The sequence below is a fragment of the Magallana gigas genome, chromosome 4, assembly GCF_963853765.1.
Source record: "Magallana gigas chromosome 4, xbMagGiga1.1, whole genome shotgun sequence".
Classification (NCBI taxonomy): Eukaryota; Metazoa; Mollusca; class Bivalvia; order Ostreida; family Ostreidae; genus Magallana; species Magallana gigas.
This window is the reverse complement of record NC_088856.1, coordinates 13,111,586-13,131,140: the sequence shown is the minus strand read 5'-3', so window position 1 is coordinate 13,131,140 and position 19,555 is coordinate 13,111,586. Positions and strand designations below refer to the sequence as shown.

General features: G+C 31.4%; 3 protein-coding genes across 5 annotated transcripts; 1 reads left to right on the top strand and 2 right to left on the bottom strand.

Moving 5' to 3' along the window:
* Nucleotides 1-437: 437 nt before the first annotated feature.
* On the bottom strand, nt 438-3,620 carry LOC105340815 (uncharacterized). 2 transcript variants are annotated; one of them, XM_066081360.1, is made up of 8 exons: nt 3,474-3,620; nt 3,185-3,260; nt 2,775-2,842; nt 2,503-2,531; nt 2,163-2,448; nt 1,862-1,961; nt 1,433-1,553; nt 438-1,200 (listed from the first exon to the last, which is right to left on the bottom strand). In XM_066081360.1, the coding sequence occupies exons 5-8, from the start codon at nt 2,398-2,400 to the stop codon at nt 685-687; spliced, it is 975 nt and encodes a 324-aa protein (XP_065937432.1). In that variant the 5' UTR covers nt 2,401-2,448; nt 2,503-2,531; nt 2,775-2,842; nt 3,185-3,260; nt 3,474-3,620; the 3' UTR covers nt 438-684. The 2 variants fall into 2 exon arrangements, with proteins under 2 accessions (XP_065937432.1, XP_034308251.2); XM_034452360.2 differs by having other exon boundaries at nt 2,163-2,531.
* Nucleotides 3,621-7,419: 3,799 nt separating this feature from the next.
* LOC105344751 (uncharacterized) lies at nt 7,420-16,582 on the top strand. 2 transcript variants are annotated; one of them, XM_066081355.1, is made up of 10 exons: nt 7,420-7,476; nt 7,619-7,652; nt 9,172-9,274; nt 11,690-11,748; nt 11,853-12,251; nt 12,351-12,444; nt 15,334-15,460; nt 15,609-15,929; nt 16,067-16,178; nt 16,383-16,582. In XM_066081355.1, the coding sequence occupies exons 1-10, from the start codon at nt 7,435-7,437 to the stop codon at nt 16,454-16,456; spliced, it is 1,365 nt and encodes a 454-aa protein (XP_065937427.1). In that variant the 5' UTR covers nt 7,420-7,434; the 3' UTR covers nt 16,457-16,582. The 2 variants fall into 2 exon arrangements, with proteins under 2 accessions (XP_065937427.1, XP_065937428.1); XM_066081356.1 differs by lacking the exon at nt 11,853-12,251 and having other exon boundaries at nt 16,383-16,504.
* Nucleotides 16,583-16,609: 27 nt separating this feature from the next.
* LOC105317313 (uncharacterized) lies at nt 16,610-19,350 on the bottom strand. Its single transcript, XM_034452355.2, has 4 exons — nt 19,189-19,350; nt 18,871-18,973; nt 18,470-18,590; nt 16,610-18,236 (listed from the first exon to the last, which is right to left on the bottom strand). Exons 1-4 carry the CDS (start codon nt 19,346-19,348, stop codon nt 17,721-17,723), a joined length of 900 nt encoding a protein of 299 aa, XP_034308246.2. The 5' UTR covers nt 19,349-19,350; the 3' UTR covers nt 16,610-17,720.
* Nucleotides 19,351-19,555: the final 205 nt, after the last annotated feature.

Here is a 19,555-nt window from a genome sequence, read left to right as displayed (position 1 = left end):
GCTTTTATACATTTATAAATAAAACTACGGGTGCACGGATTCAGAAAAGAAAATTGAAAGGGGGGGGGGGGGGTCCGAGGGATATATTTGTTTGCAGGGAGGGGGGGTGAGGCCAATTTTCGGTAATTTTACCGTAAAAAACTAATGAAAAGGAATTTTCCAGGAGTGGGGGTTTCAGAACCATATAACATGGTGTTACTACACTGTGATAAATATGCTGAAAGTTTGAATTAAGTCAGAACATAGAAGAATATTCTTTTTATTAGGATATTGCTCCTTTTTTGAAAAGATTTTGAATTATGTAGAATAATTAAATAGTGTAGTATTTTGGCCTCTATCACCTTCATTAATTACATTATTATTTACTTACAATGCTTTACAATATAATATATATATTCCTTGGTTCAAATAGACGAAGTAATTTTGGGGAAGAAAGATGAAAAAGGATACATGTAAAGTTTATACCAACGAAAAAAATATGTGTACAATAGACAACTTAAAAATCAGAAGGTTCATGCGAGTCGTATGATCAGGCGAAGTAAAACTCAACCAAAAAATCAAATCCTCTGCAAAATATTTTCATGATACACGGAGTTTTGTAAATCAATAAATTGTTCTTCAATCAAAGGAATATACAAAGTCTACTTGTTCAGTTGTTGAAACGTTTATAAACAACTATCATAACTATTCCTTTTTCTGCAGTACAAAGTAAGTATTATCGATGTTAGAATTTACTTTAAGTTCATCTGATCCTTCATCAGTCTCTACTTTCTCTGTTATTTGTTCTTTATTTTCACACATCAAATAAGGACTTCCACTTGATATTTCATCTTTCTGAAAGTGTTCTGTTTTCGCATCAGAATTGCTAGGAGAATTACCATTCAACAAACTCGGCGCAACATCACAGGAATTTTCATCAGAATTGATATCAACTTTATTTTCTCTATCAACTAAAGCCAAAGTGTGGTAAAGCGGGTTGACACTACTTTCTTCTTTTTTTATTGGCACTTGTTGATTGGTTGCATTGTTTGGTTGGAGATGGTGATAAATATTATGGTTGGCGTTTCCTCTGTCTAATGATACTTCTTGGTATTGGCTGCTTTCATCCTTCTCGTAAAGGTTTTCAAGAGGAATTGTTTCTCTCGAGACAGTGTTATTTTTTGGTAAAGGTTCCAAATGTTCGCGAAAACCTGCACCAAGCTATAGAAAATACACGTTTTTTAATATAAAACTTATAGCTAAAACAATTTTTACAATAATGATATGTAATGCTTTGAACCGTTATGATAATTTATATAAACTAGTAATAGAGACGCACTGTCACACTAGCCATAAGCATATTCATAATACAATAGCATATTTGAAAATAAATGCCTCAAAGATTGGTACTTCTAATTTACTACATCATGTGAATGTAAAACCATACTGATACCTTGTTCCTGCTGTATTCTTGAATTTCAGAGTACTCTGAAGTTTCACCCGAGAATTTCATATGTAATGGCGTATCTCCACATAGATCCGTTTGCTGATGGTTTTGAATTTGCCTTAACGTTCTAAAAATACAATTTTCATCTCATCTTTGAACCCAAAAATAAAAACATACACTTGAGTAATCAACATAATCGATTTTGCAAATAAGGGAAGTAGATGTTGGATAATACATGCACGTAGACAACCTTTTGAAGTTGTATAAAATGATACCCCAGTAATGGGCCGGTATATTGGAGAGAAAACATGTATGTGTAGCTTCTCTTGTTATGAAAATCTACGCTTATGTTGTGTAATCATATACATGTAATATAGTTGTAAATGCCTTTTCAGTATTTTATAATCGAAGTTTCACAAACAAGTCCTAGAGTACCTTGATCTGCATAAGTGGATTGTGATGATGGATACCGCCGAACCGAAAACTGTTCCCACTATGAATGTTAATGCCACTGGTAATAGATATCTTTTTCTATCTGAAATTAAACGTGTCCATTTATACAACTTCAAATGCTTACAGTTTAAACAAAAGAAAACAAAAAAAATTATAATATATATTTGTTGTCTGGAAGTTTATGAATGTAAACGTTTTTGTTCTCGATCACCTATAATTTCTATATGTCGGTTTATATAATAGTGAACAAAAAAGTCATATGAACACAACAAAACCAATGAACCTTTATTTTGTAGGATTAATTCCGAAATCGTTGTATAAATGTTGTCAGAATTTTCTTTTTCTCTTGTATTATTACAATTGTCGATCGCCGTTATACAATTTCTTTCATGGTCATTTTCAACTCTAGATCTTTCATCAGTGGTGTTTATTTGTTCCACTTCTTGCAACATTACTTTTTTCAGATGGGTGCATTTAAAACCACCAGAGCTGTCTTCTGTTATGTTATCTTTAGTGCACATACAAGTCAGTAAGAAACATGTTTTCTGGTCTGGCCAAAAACACAACTCCAATTGATTATTATACTGCAATAAAAGTTCTATTCTGCAATTTGCATTCCTTTCACAATTGTTTTCCGCAGTTATAAAGTCGTCTGCAAAAGAAAACAAAAAATAAAAACCACACACACAATAAAAAAAACACAAATAAAAACACCCCCTCCCCCCCGAAAAATTAAAAAAAAAATCCAGACAACAAAACACAAACCAACAAACTATAACCCTAGAATAAACACAATGTTTTATCAAAGAAGCCTGTCTATTAAACTTTCTTTTGATTCTGATTCTTCTATAATAATAACATGTTTTACGTTTCATAGAACCGTTTTATACGTTACCTGCAGAGAATATTGTTTTTGACCAAGATCGTTTATTGAGTACCCTTTCCAACAGTTGTTTAACATTTCTGTAATTGAAAATCGTTTGGTTTTTTTGAAGTACATATAACAAAAATGATATTGACAAGTAAAATCCCCAATATATTACTGTTTCAACTGTCACTTTTTACCACACAGAGAAATTTAATTACATATATATTACTACTGTTTCATTACTACTGTTTCGGCAATCTACATATTGACTTTAAGGTACCTCACTACACCTACACTATAATCAAGTAAGTTAATGCTGATTTGAGAAAATATTTCACGATGTAGTGAGCAACCTTAAATGTATTCATGAATTTAAATTCAACAGTTAAAGAAATTCACACCCTCAACGTTTTGCACGTATCGTAAAATATACTCACATTGCATTATTTTTGAACAGTTTGTCAAAGGGATTGTTACATTGGGATCCATCTATATCCCTAAATAACACCACACCTAGAAAAATAGAACACATAATATAAGGATTGAAGTGCATCATAATGATAGCTTTTGAATATTTGTAAATTGACAGGTTTATTCTTCCGATAGAAGAGATCAATTTAGACAAGTTACTTTTATGTGTGGATACGGGAATAAGAACAATGAAAATAATTAAATGAATAGAATACTAAGAATAGAATAGAATAGAATAAAGTGATAAATACATACCGAAAATGAATAAAAAAAAACCCAGCAAATATATCAAATGCCATTATATCGCTAGAGCAGGGCTCGAAAAGAATACTTTTTACAATCGCTTTCTGTCAAAGTCAAACATTTTCATTTTTTAGCGTTCGCGATATCCTGTTTACACGCTCACAGCATAATACTTGGAGTGTTATTGTAGGTTTGAGGAGGATGGTCCCTGAGCACGGCTAATCGCACAGTGTCTCTCTTTTTGAATCTATTCAGATGTTCTATTGATAGAAGATACATGTACTTAGAAAGGACGGACCCGTTGCAATATTAATACACAAGTGACATTTTACACGTTTTCTTGCGAATAGGTTTTACTTTGAGTATTATGAGGTGATAATTTCGGTCGGGGCGTTGTCAAACCAATAAAGCCCGAAGGGCGTAATGATAAATTTTGACAACGCTCCGACCGAACCTATCATCTCATATTATTTAAAGAATGATTCCTTATTACTTTTTTTATATTATTTCAAATTTGTACACTTTAAAACAACATTTTAAAACTTTTAAACTATTTTTTCTTGTAGCACATGGTATGTATAACTACGCCACGCAGCTAATACTGTTTCTCGGTTCAAGTATACTATTAGACATACCCATTTTGTATAGCTCATCTTTAATGAAATGTTTGTGCTGTACACTATAGGCTTCAAAAATGATTCGTAATGTTATCACAGACAAAGACAATTGAAAATGTAATTATATAAATTTACATACAAATTAAATCTCAGTGTTATTATTATGTGAACAAAAGCATCTTTTTTAAAATCATTTAAAACAAATACGTTACAGAAATCTGTATCGCAATCATGTTCAAACATGAAAATTAATATTAAACATGAAACAATCACATATATCAGGTTAGCTTTACGGCCCTGTATTTAAACCCGGCTGGGTATTACCCACAATTCCATAAAACACGTGATCGTGTGTGACGTAGTAGAATTGAGCCATTTTCTCAGATGTGCAGTCGTGTTGCGAAAGGGGCGCACGATTTATCTACTAGCACGTCTATGCATATAGCTGCATGACTTACTTCATAACACGGGCACGGAAAACAGACCGTGGTGAGTACTGTACAATGCATTCGATATGTACATGTATTCTTGTTATTTTTGCATATAAAGTAAAACTTTGTCGTTTAACCTATTTCTAAATATAGCTTAGCTAGCATTCACAAAACTTACCTGTGTTATTCACTCAGGTGTGACAGTGGAGAGAAAGTTTAAATACCCCATTCTTATTTCTATCGATAACGTTAAACGCCTTTTGTATTTGTATTTTTCGTCTCCTTTTAAACGTATTTTTGTAATGTGGAGATACTTTTTGTAAAATAAATTATATGTGTTGGGCGGAAGTGATTTCCCGGAAGTGGAAGCCATATTGGTTTAAACTTTGTTTACATGTTACCATGCATATGTATTTTAATCATTATAGACAGCTATAAGATATTATATACTATAGTAATAGAATAATGTTGCCTATGGTTGTTGCCTACATGGATTTATATACTGTGCGTTTTGATACAGTTGATTTATTAGTGTTGACTTTGTAGCGTTGTGACAGTGGTCAATGAGCATGATGATGATGTAGCACACGTTTGGATTCATAGGACTGTTTCACTACCACGCCACACCACAACCAGTTCTAGGACTACAGCCCCAAAAATTGTGATGAGGGTGGACATGTGATTGTGTTTTTATGAGCTATCAGCGCAGACGTTCGTATGTCGATGGTTGAGATAAGTGAAACCCTATAGCGATAGGACTAGTGGACAAGAAGTGTTCTTGGGAACGTTTGGCAACATATAGAATATAATATACAATACAATTGTGTTTGCAAACTGAACATTATGAATTATGAATAAGATCATTTAGCTGTCTATTATCTAAAATTTATACAAGTAATTGTTAAGAAGGGAATTTAATTTTTGGGGTTTAGATGTAAGCATTTAGTTTCTGAACGAGAGTGAGTGTGTGAGTGAGGGTGAAAGTGGGTGAGAATTTGTAAATATTTTCTTTTGATTTATTTTCTTGTAAATAAATTCATTAATTGAAACTGTCTTGAGTGTTATTTGGAGATCGCCTGGCTCAACCACGTTACAACCCCTTACACTAACATCTTTGATGATACTTTTGCAATTGTACGGAAGCCCTGGAATGCCACTGGTGTAGTACCAATTGATGTGACTTTGTTGATTTGATCTTTTGTTTTATTATTTTTTTGTATCTGAATAACAAATTATTAATGTAACCTGGTGTTGAAGGAACAGTATCCTGTCTTTAAGGAATAGTATCTCAGTTCGTGGTTTGAAAATATAGGCTAAAAAAAACCAAATAATTCATCTTTTAACAGGTAGTTGACGTCTGATTGGTAAAAAAAAATACGTACATAAATTATGTGACCCAATTAATACACCATCTCTACACGCAAGTACGCAAATGCATACACATCATTCTCCTATAACACATCACACTGTACAGACAATATTGAATATCGCAAGCGAGGCATGATTTTTTATTTGCATGACCTGGTGTGTTTAAGGACCGACGATATAAAAAAAGAAGAACAAAAGAAGAGAAAACCAAATGAAAGTACTAATAGACTTAGGCATAATTTTGGAGGAGATTAATCTAATAATCAAGGTATTGAAGTATTGACGGGGTTTGATTTTATAGATTTTGATTTATCTAAACATCAACGATATGTAATTTCGCATGACAAGTAGTTTCTTATCCGTATTTGAATTACACACATTTTTATGAATAAGTATGAATGTTATGACTTTTCCGACAATTTTAAGAAATCCAGGAACACGATTATTTACACGATTCTTACACGATTCCATTATTTGAGTTGGAGAAGTTACATTTAGCATAGAAAGGTCGTTCAATCTGAAAACTAATTAATACATTGTACTGGAACATCGTTTAACCAAACTTTTAAATCTAATTAAACAATGACACTATGACACAATATAGATACATGTCTTTTTAGAGTGACATATATTAAAAGTATGGAAACATAACTAATTTGCATAGTTATGCCATTTATTGATAGAGATAAAGCTGCCGTTCACCCGCCTTTCAGTTGACTGAATGACCTTTTTTCATCATATGCGAATGTCTATATGCTGGTATATGTATACATTGTCAATAATTCAAAACGTTTAATAAGTCAACTAAATACATCATAAGACCATAATCATAAATCATAAATAAACATTTTTGTTAAAAAATCAACTGGATTTTCCAAATCTATGACTTGTATGATATTGTTTTATCCTGTGGTAGTTTGATGCAAGTAGAATTTATCTAGAACAATGCCAAAAGTCATTGTATGACTCACTATTACGGCTCAGATGCGGAATAAGTATATAACATAATGACACTACAATATAATACCATGTAAATAATAAAACAAGATATTAAGCCATATATGAATATAAATGATCTTTATCAGAGTATTAGCATTTGTTTAAGCATATTCGAGTGCATGTTACATATCACTTTTTACATTATCAACAAACTCAAACTGATTAACACAGACTAATTAAACGTGAAGCTTACTATACAACAATTAATTTCATTAAAAAGGTTCAGTTATATCTTATTCTTATAACAGAAAATCTTAACTGGGGTTCTATTATAGCATACATATTGTAAAAACATGCCTAACATTGTTCATACACTTAAGATGTAAATATATTTGAATCCAAATACATCTTTGTAAGAATAAACAGTGTGTATACTAAACAAGTGTATGTTATTTTTACGAGTTTTGAAAACAAATATGTACGCTCTTAAACAATTAGATGTTTCCCATGTACTTGTACTGGTGACTCACTTTTTGAATGGAAACAAGGAACACAAATCAAGTTACAAATTGTGTACAGTAATACGAAACTCGCCCATTTTCAATGAAAAGCACTTGAATGGAGATATCACTATTACGCGCACTAACACACAGTGCTCATGTATGCTTTTTTTATTTCTCCCATTTATAGATTAGGTTAAATGTACATGTGATACTGTATTACTTAGTGAAACATAACCGCCATTTTTAGTTCAAGGAAATAGGTTGTGATAATCGATACTTTGTTTAATGTCTTTTTGAAGATGGTGTATACCAGGGACTTCATCAAAGTATTTGGTAAGGTGATTTTATGATTTTTCTGTATTCCTCAAACAACTAAATGATGACTTTCACACTTTGTTGATCTTCAAAACTACGAATGTGGAAATGTGGATTAGCAGTGATTTTTTTTTTACTTCCTATCAGTTGAAGTTAGCATTAAAAGCCTTTTTAAAATATAAACAATTTTTGACTAACAATGATGGTTTCATCAAATCACATAAGAATTTCAATTCAAGGCCTTCAATTAGACAGCTAGCATTGCAAGAACAATTTATGAAGTGTACAGAATTTTCTCTGCAATGCTTTTCCAAAGGCAACGTGACCAAATAAAACGTATAACTATTAATATTTACATAGTGACTTTACTTTCCGAATCACTTTTTCCATCCGAATATAAAGAAAGAATTAGTTCGTATGAATTTTAGACAGTTTGTAACTTACAAGCCATTAATTTAAAATAGAGAGTGTAACAACATGTAAATGTTACATGTGAGTAAATTATGCGCGTACGGTTCGTCGTAGAACTCAAGTCATCCCGATAGAATAGCAGTTAAGTTAAGCAGTAAAATAAAAAGCAGTATAGTAAATTTAAGACATTCAGGAGAATAAAAATAAAAGTGCCTGTTTAGGAGTGTGACAGGCTAAATTGACACGAAGTAAACTATTGTCAACCGACGCAAAGCAGAGGTTGACAATGGTTTTTGAGGGGTGTCAATTTCATTAGTCAAACATTTATATAATGGTAGTGCGTATTGTTCTCAATCTAGTAACTTTTTTAAAAGTCACGTTTGGTTTTTAAATACGTTTTGATTTTATAAAGCATATTTTACCTGTTGCAGATGTGTAAAGCTCTAAATAGAATTTCAGTTCAGTAAAAATTAGGCAAAATATAAATACCTCTGTAAACATTGAAATGTTTAGCTCCTTTTTCGACATAATTTTACACTCTATTAATCAAATCAATATGGTATTTAGAATGAAGCTCTTGTCCTATTTCAAACACAATAAAAGTCGTGTCAATATATACCAGACAATACGATAGTGTTATTCTCACTCTCATTCGACTCTTTGAAAGTGTAGTTTTTGAAGTTCATTGATATCGATATTCGTCAAAAGAATTGTATACGTATACATTTCTGAGATCCCAATTGTGCCAAAAACCTTTGCTAAGAAGTTAATGCACAAGCTTTGTTTTTTTTGTTTTTTTGGAAATGTCACGTTTTGCAAAGACATCGTATGTTTTCAATTTCTATTATAGTTTGAAACAGATAATTGCAGTCTGAATATAAAATACGGAGAATTTTTCATACTTCTAAGAAAGCGGGAAAACAAAAAAAAAAATATCTAAAACGAAAGTTTAAATATAATTTCATACTCTCAGTTAAATGTCCAGATGTAAATAAATCAATGTTTATGTTTTTTTTAGAACCTTGTTATAAAATGTTTAGTTGTAAACTTAATATCAATGTATGATCTAAATATATATTTTTAGAACACAATTAATTTACAATTGGTATTTTAATTTTTCATCTAGGTTTGGCTCTTGGTGTTACATTACTTAAATTGGGCAATGGAAATGAACATTGCGACCATCCCTGGAGACAAGATTTCGGTCTTCGTATCAGTGACTCAATAGAGTATGTTTTTTTAATCAAATGAATAACTTCGGTCAAAAGGCTTTAGACCTTGCGCTTTTCAATCTCTTAAAAATATCAATGCATCTAGTGTGAAATTTTAATCACACGTTCAGATTAGCAATCAAAAGCATGTTCAAATAAAACCGGCTTTGTACCATTTACAGGAAACGTGTGAAATTTTAATCACACGTTCAGATTAGCAATCAAAAGCATGTTCAAATAAAACTGGCTTTGTACCATTTACAGGAAACGTGTAGGAAACGTTTTCGGACACCTAAATGTACTCTTATTCAGACCACAATTAACTGTTATCAAACTTTGTGAAGCTCCAAGTTTTGAATAAGGAGAACGTGGAACTGCTAAACATTATCAAAATATAAGCTAGTAAGTTAAATCGATACACTATATTATCGATTAACTATGAATTACAAATGTTAACACTTTTACCGATGCGAGAGATTACATTATAAGATAGAAATGTAAATACCAATGGCATGTTAGTGCCCGTTAAAAATGTTTTTTGCATATTTAGCCGGCAGAGGATTTTTTACAGAATGATATAACAAACACTTTATTCAAACAAGATGATACCCCGCGCAAGCGTGGGAATCAATATTTTACACATTTTTATGATAATAATTTATGTTAAATCATATTTTTTGGTTCATTGTTGTAAATACTTTGTTCCATTTTTTTCCTATCATATTCTTTGAAATTGAAATAAAAACAAACTGCATTGTTGGAATCAATATTTTACACATTTTTATGATAATAATTTATGTTAAATCATATTTTTTGGTTCATTTTTGTAAATACTTTGTTCCATTTTTTTCTTATCATATTCTTTGAAATTGAAATAAAAACAAACTGCATTGTTGGATTATTAGAGGAGCGGGCAGGGATTAAAAATCTAAATTGAAATGGAAAGTAATAATATTTACATGTATGTGGCCTTAATTTTGTTTGTTTCAGCTGACTAAAAAAAAAACTCTTTTATTGTGCTTATTTCAAACCAGTGAATGGGTATTTAGTGTATGTCTTCCTTAATTTGGTTCTTTAAGTCAGATTTCAATATAATTTCTATTACTGTCCATAATGAGAATTTTCGATAAAAGACTGTGTTGAAAAACAATTTGAAGAAGGGAGGGCATCTCCTTTAAACTTCCCCGTTTAATGCAAACATCATTTATCAATTTAGACGTAGAATGCAAACATTTGTCTATCAATGTTCACAAATTATTGTCTAAGGTTTATAACCAATCTGTCGTGGTATGAAAATGTATGCAACTAAAACACCTAAGATTATGCATTATTATTCATTTGCATGCATATTTTAAACCGAAGTTGTCAGATTCAACGTTTCTGCCCGATGGTTAACACGCAACCCAATGATATCAATTATTCAACCCGTTTCTCGGCACCCCGTTCTGGAAAGTTCTTTCCATTTATACTAAAATCGCATTAATTGTTACATTTTACTCATTAATTTTTGTACTAATCGAAGTCCAATTCAAGATATCTGCCCGCGATGTATGAAAAACTCGTTATTCATTTTTCGTTCATTAGTCAATCCGCATTGAACTTCTTGGTTACCACGTTCTTTAAGGTTCAATTCCATTCTCTCGCCAGAGGTTGTGACTCGCAAGAGAATGAGAATCAAAACTAAAATCGCCCACTAAAGGAACGAATTGACTCATTTAAATAATTCATCTATGTATTCTTTAAATAGGCCGACATTAAATATAATCTTAACGTAATCATTCAGTATTATTTCCATGCAAGTATATATTTTGATCGAGACTTTGATCCGCCAAAATGTAATCACCACCTTAATTTAATTTTTGCTATTTCAGGCTAGTTGTCGAAAATAAAAGTAGGTTTTTGATTAATTTGACAATAATAACTTAATAGTTTGATTTCAATCATACATGTACCTTACGGACTTCATCTCACATGTGTTGAAATACCAAAGGTGTAAGCAAGTACTCTGGTGTAGGCATTTTGTAGTTTAATTGCAAAATGCCTTAATTTATAAATATAAATACGTTTATAAAAAGAAATTTTTTGAACAAAGTTTATTGTTTTTCACTGACTATTATCATCTACTCAATATATGTTCAGTGGTTTGTCATAAACTTGCGAAATTAGGAACTTTTACACTACAGAGGTTGGTACTTAGATTGTACAAGTATATTGCAATAATTACTAAAAAGAAGATAAGATAAACAAGGTTAACTGTCAAATTGTATGCAGAACATACAAGTATCAGAAAAAGTTTAAATAGCACATGGCCATTTATTTAACCCAATAACTGGTCCAATAACAGTACATTCAAGGATTACGCTCCGTATTTTTATCTGCATAAAATAATCATTTAACACAATGGAAGCTATACCATATGTTTATCTCTTACAGAGAATCCTTTAACAGTTTATCTAACATCCTAGAAAGGTTTTTCAAAAATACAACATCAGGTGAGAACACAAACCTTTTTTTTAAAAGAATTTTCTTTAAAATTATATCATGAGAATTTACATATAAATTCAAAGTAGATTTTATATCCACGATTTTACTGAAGGGCAAGATAATGAAATCATAAAGAATGTTATAAAGACATGCGTGATGAGCTCAAACTGCAAGATATATACACTGCTGGATAAAAAGATTGAAAAATCATTGACCATCTGTATTGTGGTGAATGGATTAGAAACCTGTTACATCTCCAACTGCACTTGCCAAAAGAACGATCGACAACGCCGTGCTGTATCGAGCCGAGTGTATAACACAAAGAATACGGAGAAGCAACGCTCAAGAAAGGATTTTGAGTGTACAATCATGCCTAGCAGGAGTAGTCACATATTATCTTCACATCATTTTAGAACAGATTCAGGAACAGAAAATCTGACAAAATGTATAAATGCTAGTTTGCTAACAACAGATGAGAAAAACACATTCATTGGAGATGGTCCGTTGAGAGGTTTGTTTCATTTACTTATAAAATTGTGCATTTTTATATAATTCTCTGGAGTTCCTAAAATGTATTCTAAAAATAGACCATGATATTATATACTTTCAGGTGTGCCCTCTTGGCTAAATGCAATGACATTTTTCATTGGAGTTGGTGTTGGAACTTTATTTGGAGGCTTTGCATCTTTTATTGCATTTAGAAGGTTAGTAGTACTTTTGACCAAGTGCAAAAATACTAAATAGATTTGCCTCTTCTTTGAAAATATAAAAAATACCGTAAAATTCGTAAATGGAAACCTGTATATCAATAAAAAAAATATTTATTATCTATTACAGTTTTGGCAATCGAAAAGCATTTTATAATTGAAAGATATTTGTCCTATAATAGTTGAAATACAGTTACGTTTCATTTAATTCTTTGAAAATTATAATAAAAGTGTTATATATATATAATGTCAATGTTTTTACAACACACCCCTTAATAAGACCGAGGACGCTATTCAAACTTTACTGCAAATTAATATGTTATTCACCGAACGCGTTTCACAAATATGATTGTATCAGAAGGAAAGATTTGCAGAAACGCAATTTCATATAAGAAAATATGACAATCACTTTACTGGTACTGTACCAGTTATCGGCTAAGACCAGTTATCGGCTAAACTGAGCGGTCGGGTTTATAGCACGCGACAATCCAAGATTTTTTAATTCAGTCGTCTTTTTCGAATAAACAAAAGTAAGTTTGCTTGAAAACTTTCTTGAATATGTTTTTTACATGAGCTTAAACGATCATTCCCCTACCTCTGCACTTTCAGCAGTGGGGAAGTGACGTAATAAGTTAAAAATAGAATATTACCTCTTGGTGATACGTTATTATATCCCTTCTTTGATGTGACATATAAAATCAATACATTTAACGTGTATAACCAAAAGGAATTAACGAATTTCCGAGAAATTCGTAGCGCAACTGAACGCCTGATTGCACAATTATGTATTGAATAATATACGATTTGGTGTATTACCGTATGATAATAAACGAATTATTTTATGAGATTTGTTTATAATGTATCATGATCCCGAATACTTTAGTCTGACCTAGCAAAGGGGCATAATTCAAACTACATTTAGCAGAGTATAAAATCAACATGAACACGGATTTTTACAATGTTATTATCACGAAGCCGATAACTGGTACAGTAAATCGTAAAATCTCGGCAAATTTGGGGCGTGCTGAAAAGCACAAAACAAGATGTTTTGGGTTCTAAATAATGATATAAACTAACAGATTGATAAATAAGGAGTTCACTTTTTAAAGTATGTTAAGCTTTATCCAAAAATATCAAGAAATAAGGAATTAGGAAAAGAAAACGTTAAATTTTAGCCGATAACTGGTACAGTGCCAGTACTGCTAAAAGAATATCGTAAGAAAAAACAGATAAGCTGTGATATCATCTTCGCACCTGCAAATCATTCACTGTAGTATAGGTAGATTATGCAGTGAGCTGAAATGTCGAAAATCGCTGTTTTTTTAAAGGGACAAAAACGACAATACTTTGTTACTTTCTTGGGTTTACGTACCATTGGATGAGGTTAGGTCGGAGAACCGAGGAATACAAATCGATGCCAACGTTGTTCATTCTGTACGAACGATACGCGTGTTCGAAGTGCACGAGAAGTAAGACATTCCGTGCAAGATACAATTATAAAATACGGATACCTTAAAATGGTATTTTTTAAAAGGTATATACCGTCTTTTATAATTATTTTCTAAAGTATACCATTTTTTATTTCTTTTTTTTTACGTAATGTTGCATATAAAAATTGTAGCTCATTCATTTAAAAGTGCATGCAACCTGAATGCCTTAATCGTAAAGCAAACGTCAGTAACTTTCTCAACCGGTATTTATACCCCAGCAGACGTTGAAGAGCGATTGCAATCAATATGGCGATCAAATGCTTGTATGGGTTTATGTCAGATTTAGGGATAAGCGAGCGAAAAAAGTAATGATATAGCAAATAAAAATCCAAACCAACATATTGTTTTTTTTAGATCTTAGATTGTGGTGTTATTTTTCACTAAATAGTAGGTCAATCACCTTTATTGAAATCAGCCATAAATTTTTATTCATTTTAAATTTAACATAACAAAGCCTTAAAGTTTAACATTATGATTGAGAGTTTCTAGTTTGTAAAATATCTCTTTAATATATAATCTCTTTGAAGAATAAAATAAATCTTAAACTATTGATATTTACCTTATTCTGCTAGAATAAAAATTATGTGAAATCAATAACCAAATTTTGCAGATAAAACCAATATTAACTTTGCAATGATTTGATGATTAACAGAAAAAAATGTATTTTTATTATTATAGTGCTGTCAAATTTTTCCACAGTCGAAATTTGTTTTGCAACAATTGTACTTTGTTTAAAGCCTCTGTAATGGTAATGGTTAACATATCCATAAAGTTATATCTATATTATTTTGTTTTATAGATTCTATATAAATACGTATTGTTTAAACATTTAATCATGAAATTGAACTTCCGAAATATCGGAAATGGACAATTCAAATCCCGATTTAACAGCATCTTCAAAATCGCGTATATAGCGGGAAAAAATGGGTAGCGCAAATGTTAGATTGAAAATAAGGTATTGTTGCAATGCATAGTGCAAATATTTTAGCAAGGCCAAGTGCTAAAGCATATAAGAAGGTCTAGATATATTAAAACATTGTAAAAATGGTTGTAATTTTTCTAAATATATGTTCTTTTTCTTGGTCTCAAAACGGCTTCAGTTTAAATTACAGCCAACAACATACACTGCATGCATTATTATTTTCGTCCTGTGTTGGTTTTTTTTCCCGCCATTATATGCTTGCAAACGGTTTCGACCCGTGATGATTTCACCCAGACACAGATATACAAGAGAGATAATTTGAAACATTCAATTCTTCCCGTCTTAAATTTGCGAGCCGAAAACGACGGCGAAAGTGGCGAAAATAAAACGGGAGCGTACATTTTTCTGAACATAATTTATTTTTATACATGATATAAGTAATAATTTGAATAAGAGTCCAATTTCTAATTTCAGAAAATATTCAAGTTTTGGCTTAAATAAAAAGGAAAACGTGGATAAAGCTTTCAATGACGATATATGTTTTAATGAAGTCACCGAATACTCAGAAATACCAGAGTATACGAAAAGAGTTGATTTAGAGGTAAATCTTTTTTTAATTAAAAATTTCTATTTAAACTCTTAAACATGACTCCTCTTGGCCATATTTGTTGAAAGAGTGAGTGACTTTTAATCAATTCTGTATGCATTAATAATTCGTGTCAGGTTAATTCAGAGATTCAAATTTACAGGAAAAAGAAAAAATGTTAGATGAAACAGACCTTCGTGAAGATCAAAAGAACATGACGAATGTGGAATATCACGAATGTATTCCAATGTTCAGTAAAGATAGTAAATCTGAGTCAGACTTTGAAAAGAAACATATTGATGTGAAGGAACACAAAAAGGGAAAAGAAAATGAGTACATGGAGCATCCTTTGGGTACATTCTCTAATAACCCGGACATTGACACAGACGACAAAAAACCCAAAGGTCAGAATGGTGTAACTGTGGTTTTGTACGAGACACCCACTGAACCTTACTTCCTGTTGAGTACAACCAGGGCTACAAAGGTTAGCAATAACCTAAAGCTAATATCTAGTATTACATACTGTTACAGCATTAAAATTAGTTTCACATTCCTAAAACATATCATTTAAGTAAAACCTTAACTTTGGATATTAACAGTTACTGTATTTTTTTGTTTTAGGACTCAAATCCTGATTCCATTGGATGTACACACTATGATAAAAACCAAGGGGAACGTGCCAACAGTAAACCTTTACCTATAACATCAGAAGACGTCAACCATAAAAATACAGGTAAGGCATATTTATTAATGTTTGAAATCACCAATTATATTGGTTATATGACAAAATAAAGATTATTATCAACTATAAAAATCAGCATGTTCATAAAAATATAAAAATTACAGGAACTTCGAAGCATTATTCTAACCAGGAATGCATTTTGTTTTTGGTAGAAAATGGCATTGATTCATTTTCAAGAAAATATTATGTTTACAGATGAGTCAACATATCAGGAAGGAAAAGAACAACCAATTGAGAACGAGTATTTCGTACTGAAAGAACGTTCCTGAACTAAACAGGAAGTTCTGATACAATCAACCAGGATGTTCTGACGAAAATCTATCCAAAACAAATTATACGAACATCAAAAATTGAAATATGTGTGTCATTTTGGAATAAATTTTGCATCCATTTTATTCCAGATTCTCAGTGGTTCTTATGTTTTTAAATACATTGTATCATGATTAATACCAACTGTAGAGGAAATTTAAAGAACGCAATATTAGTCTCTTAAAATGCTATTCAAGATAAAATATAGATTGAAAGTGTACGGAGAGCGTATGGATAAACAGTTAAGCTGCATTGAATCACTGTAGAGAAAATTTAAAGAACGCAATATTAGTCTCTGAAAATGCTAATTAAGATAAAATATAGATTAAAAGTGTGCGGAGAGCGTATGGATAAACAGTTAAGCTGCATTGAATTACTGTAGAGAAAATTTAAAGAACGCAATATTAGTCTCTTAAAATGCGAATTAAGATTGAATATATATTAAAAGTGTGCGGAGAGCGTATGGATAAACAGTTAAGCTGCATTGAATTACTGTAGAGATAATTTAAAGAACGTAATATTAGTCTCTTAAAATGCTAATTAAGATAAAATATAGATTAAAAGTGTGCGGAGAGCGTATTGATAAACAGTTAAGCTGCATTGAATGACTGTAGAGAAAATTTAAAGAACGCAATATTAGTCTCTTAAAATGCTAATTAAGATAAAATATAGATTGAAAGTGTACGGAGAGCGTATGGATAAACAGTTAAGCTGCATTGAATGACACGACGTAAATTATGAAAATTATAAGAATTTATCTTATATTGTATAATCCCCATTGTATTTTATGACTTATTATCTATTAAAGCTATCTGAATACCCTGAAAAATATCATCACATAACATAACAGGCTTTTATACGTTTATAAATAAAACTACGGGTGCATGGATTCAGAAAAAATTGAAAGGGGGGGGGGGGTCCGAGGGATTTCTTTGTTTGCCGGGGGTGGGGGGGGTCTGAAGCCAATTATCGTTAATTTTACCGTGTAAAATTGAAAAAATGGAATTTTCCAGGGATGGGGGTTTCAGACCATATGTACGATAAACAACTTAAACATCAGGAGGTTCATGTGAGTCGTACGATCAAGTGAGGTAAAACTCAACCAAAAAGTCAAATCTTCCGCAAAATATTATCATGATACACGGAGGAATTGTTCCTCAATCAAAGGAATATACAAAGTCTACTTGTTTTGTTGTTGGAAACGTTTATAAACAATTATTATAACTATTCCTTTTTCTGCAGTACAAAGTAAGTATTATCGATGTTGAAATTTCCTTTAAGTTCATCTGATCCTTCATTAGTCTCTTCTTTCCCTGTTAATTGTTCTTTATTTTCAGACATCAAATAAGGCATTCCAGTTGATATTTCATCTTTCTGAATGTGTCCTGTTTTCGCATCAGAATTGCTAGGAGAATTATCATTCAACAAACTCGGCGCAGCATCACAGGAATTTTCATCCGAATTGATATCAACTTTATTTTCTCTATCAACTAAAGCCAAAGTGTGGTAAAGCGGGTTGACACTACTTTCTTCTTTTTTTATTGGCACTTGTTGATTGGTTGCATTATTTGGTTGGAGATGGTGATAAATATTATGGTTGGCGTTTCCTCTGTCCAATGATACTTCTTGGTACTGGCTGCTTTCATCCTTCTCGTAAAGGTTTTCAAGAGGAATTGTTTCTTTCGACACAGTGTTATTCTTTGGCAAAGGTTCCAAATATTCGCGAAAACCTGCACCAAGCTATAGAAAATACACGTTTTTTTATATAAAGCTTATAGTTGAAACATTTTTTACAATAATAACATGTAGTACTTTAAACCGTTAGGATAATCTTTATAAACTAGTAATAGAGACTCACTGTCGACACTAGCCATAAGCATATTTATAATACAATAGCATATTTAAAGATAATTAGCTAAAAGATTGGTACTTCTAATTTACTACATCATGTGAATGTAAAACTATACTGGTACCTTGTTCCTACTGTATTCTGGAATTTCAGAGTACTCTGAGGTTTCACACGAGAATTTACTATGTAATGCCATATCCTCACATAAATCTGTTTGCTGATGGTTTTGAATTTGCTTTATCGTTCTAAAAATACAATTTTAATCTCATCTTTAAACCCAAAAATAAAAACATACACCTGTGTAATCAACATAATCGATTTTGCAAATAAGGGAAGTAGATGTTGGATAGCATACATGCACGTTAACAACCTTACAAAATGATTCAAAATGATATCGAAACCCCGGTATATTTGAGAGGAAACATGTATATGTAGTTTCTCCTGTTATGGAAATCTACGCTAATGTTGTGTAAATGCCTTTTTAGCATTTTATAGTCTTAGTTTTACATACAAGACCTAACGTACCTTGAATTGCATAAGTTGATTGCAATAATGGACACCGCCGAACCAACAATTGTTCCCAATATGAATGCTATTGCCATTGGTAATAGTTTAAATTTGTTTTTATCTGAAATAAAAAGAGTCTATTCATTTCACATCAAATACTAATAGTTTTAACAAAAATTACTGAACCCATATTTTTAATTTATAGTTAATTTTAATTTAAAATAGAGTTTGTTTGGAAATTGATGAAATCAATGTTAAAAGCTCGATCACCTTTTTTTCAGTTTATAATATACATGTATTGAGTAAAAAAATATGAACACAACAAAACAAATGAACCTTTATTTCTTAGGTTTGATCCATTTCCTCTTGTGTTATTGCGGATGTTATTTTGTTTATTTGATTCTATCACCATTACATGATTTGTTTTATTGTCATCTTTAGCTGTCTCATCAGTGGTGTTAAATTGTTCCCCCTCTTTGTCACACGCGTTCGACATTACTTTTTAGGGTTTTCCGTTTTTCAACGGAAAACCCTTCTGTTATTCTACTGTTTCTTATTAGGGTTTTCCGTTTTTCAACGGAAAACCCTTCTGTTATTCTACTGTTTCTTATTATTATTTTTTTTTTTTCCCGCAAATTTTGTGCACGAGATTTCTCGAACATTTTTTGTCTGATTGCTATGAAACTTTCAGGTTATGTAGATG

Bases quoted from the DNA above. Each gene is read 5' to 3' on its own strand.
- LOC105340815 (XM_034452360.2), bottom strand. From the start codon at position 2,400: ATGTGCACTAAAGATAACATAACAGAAGACAGCTCTGGTGGTTTTAAA. The intron at 1,962-2,162 runs GTTCATTGGTTT...GTTTAATTTCAG, and splicing joins ATTAATCCTACAAAATAAAG to ATAGAAAAAGATATCTATTA. The intron at 1,554-1,861 runs GTACTCTAGGAC...TTGTATTTTTAG, and splicing joins ATCCACTTATGCAGATCAAG to AACGTTAAGGCAAATTCAAA.
- LOC105344751 (XM_066081355.1), top strand. From the start codon at position 7,435: ATGGAGATATCACTATTACGCGCACTAACACACAGTGCTCAT. The intron at 12,445-15,333 runs GTTAGTAGTACT...TTCTAATTTCAG, and splicing joins TCTTTTATTGCATTTAGAAG to AAAATATTCAAGTTTTGGCT. The intron at 15,461-15,608 runs GTAAATCTTTTT...TCAAATTTACAG, and splicing joins CGAAAAGAGTTGATTTAGAG to GAAAAAGAAAAAATGTTAGA.
- LOC105317313 (XM_034452355.2), bottom strand. From the start codon at position 19,348: ATGTCGAACGCGTGTGACAAAGAGGGGGAACAATTTAACACCACTGAT. The intron at 18,974-19,188 runs GTTCATTTGTTT...TTTTTATTTCAG, and splicing joins ATCAAACCTAAGAAATAAAG to ATAAAAACAAATTTAAACTA. The intron at 18,237-18,469 runs GTACCAGTATAG...TATTTTCTATAG, and splicing joins CAGAATACAGTAGGAACAAG to CTTGGTGCAGGTTTTCGCGA.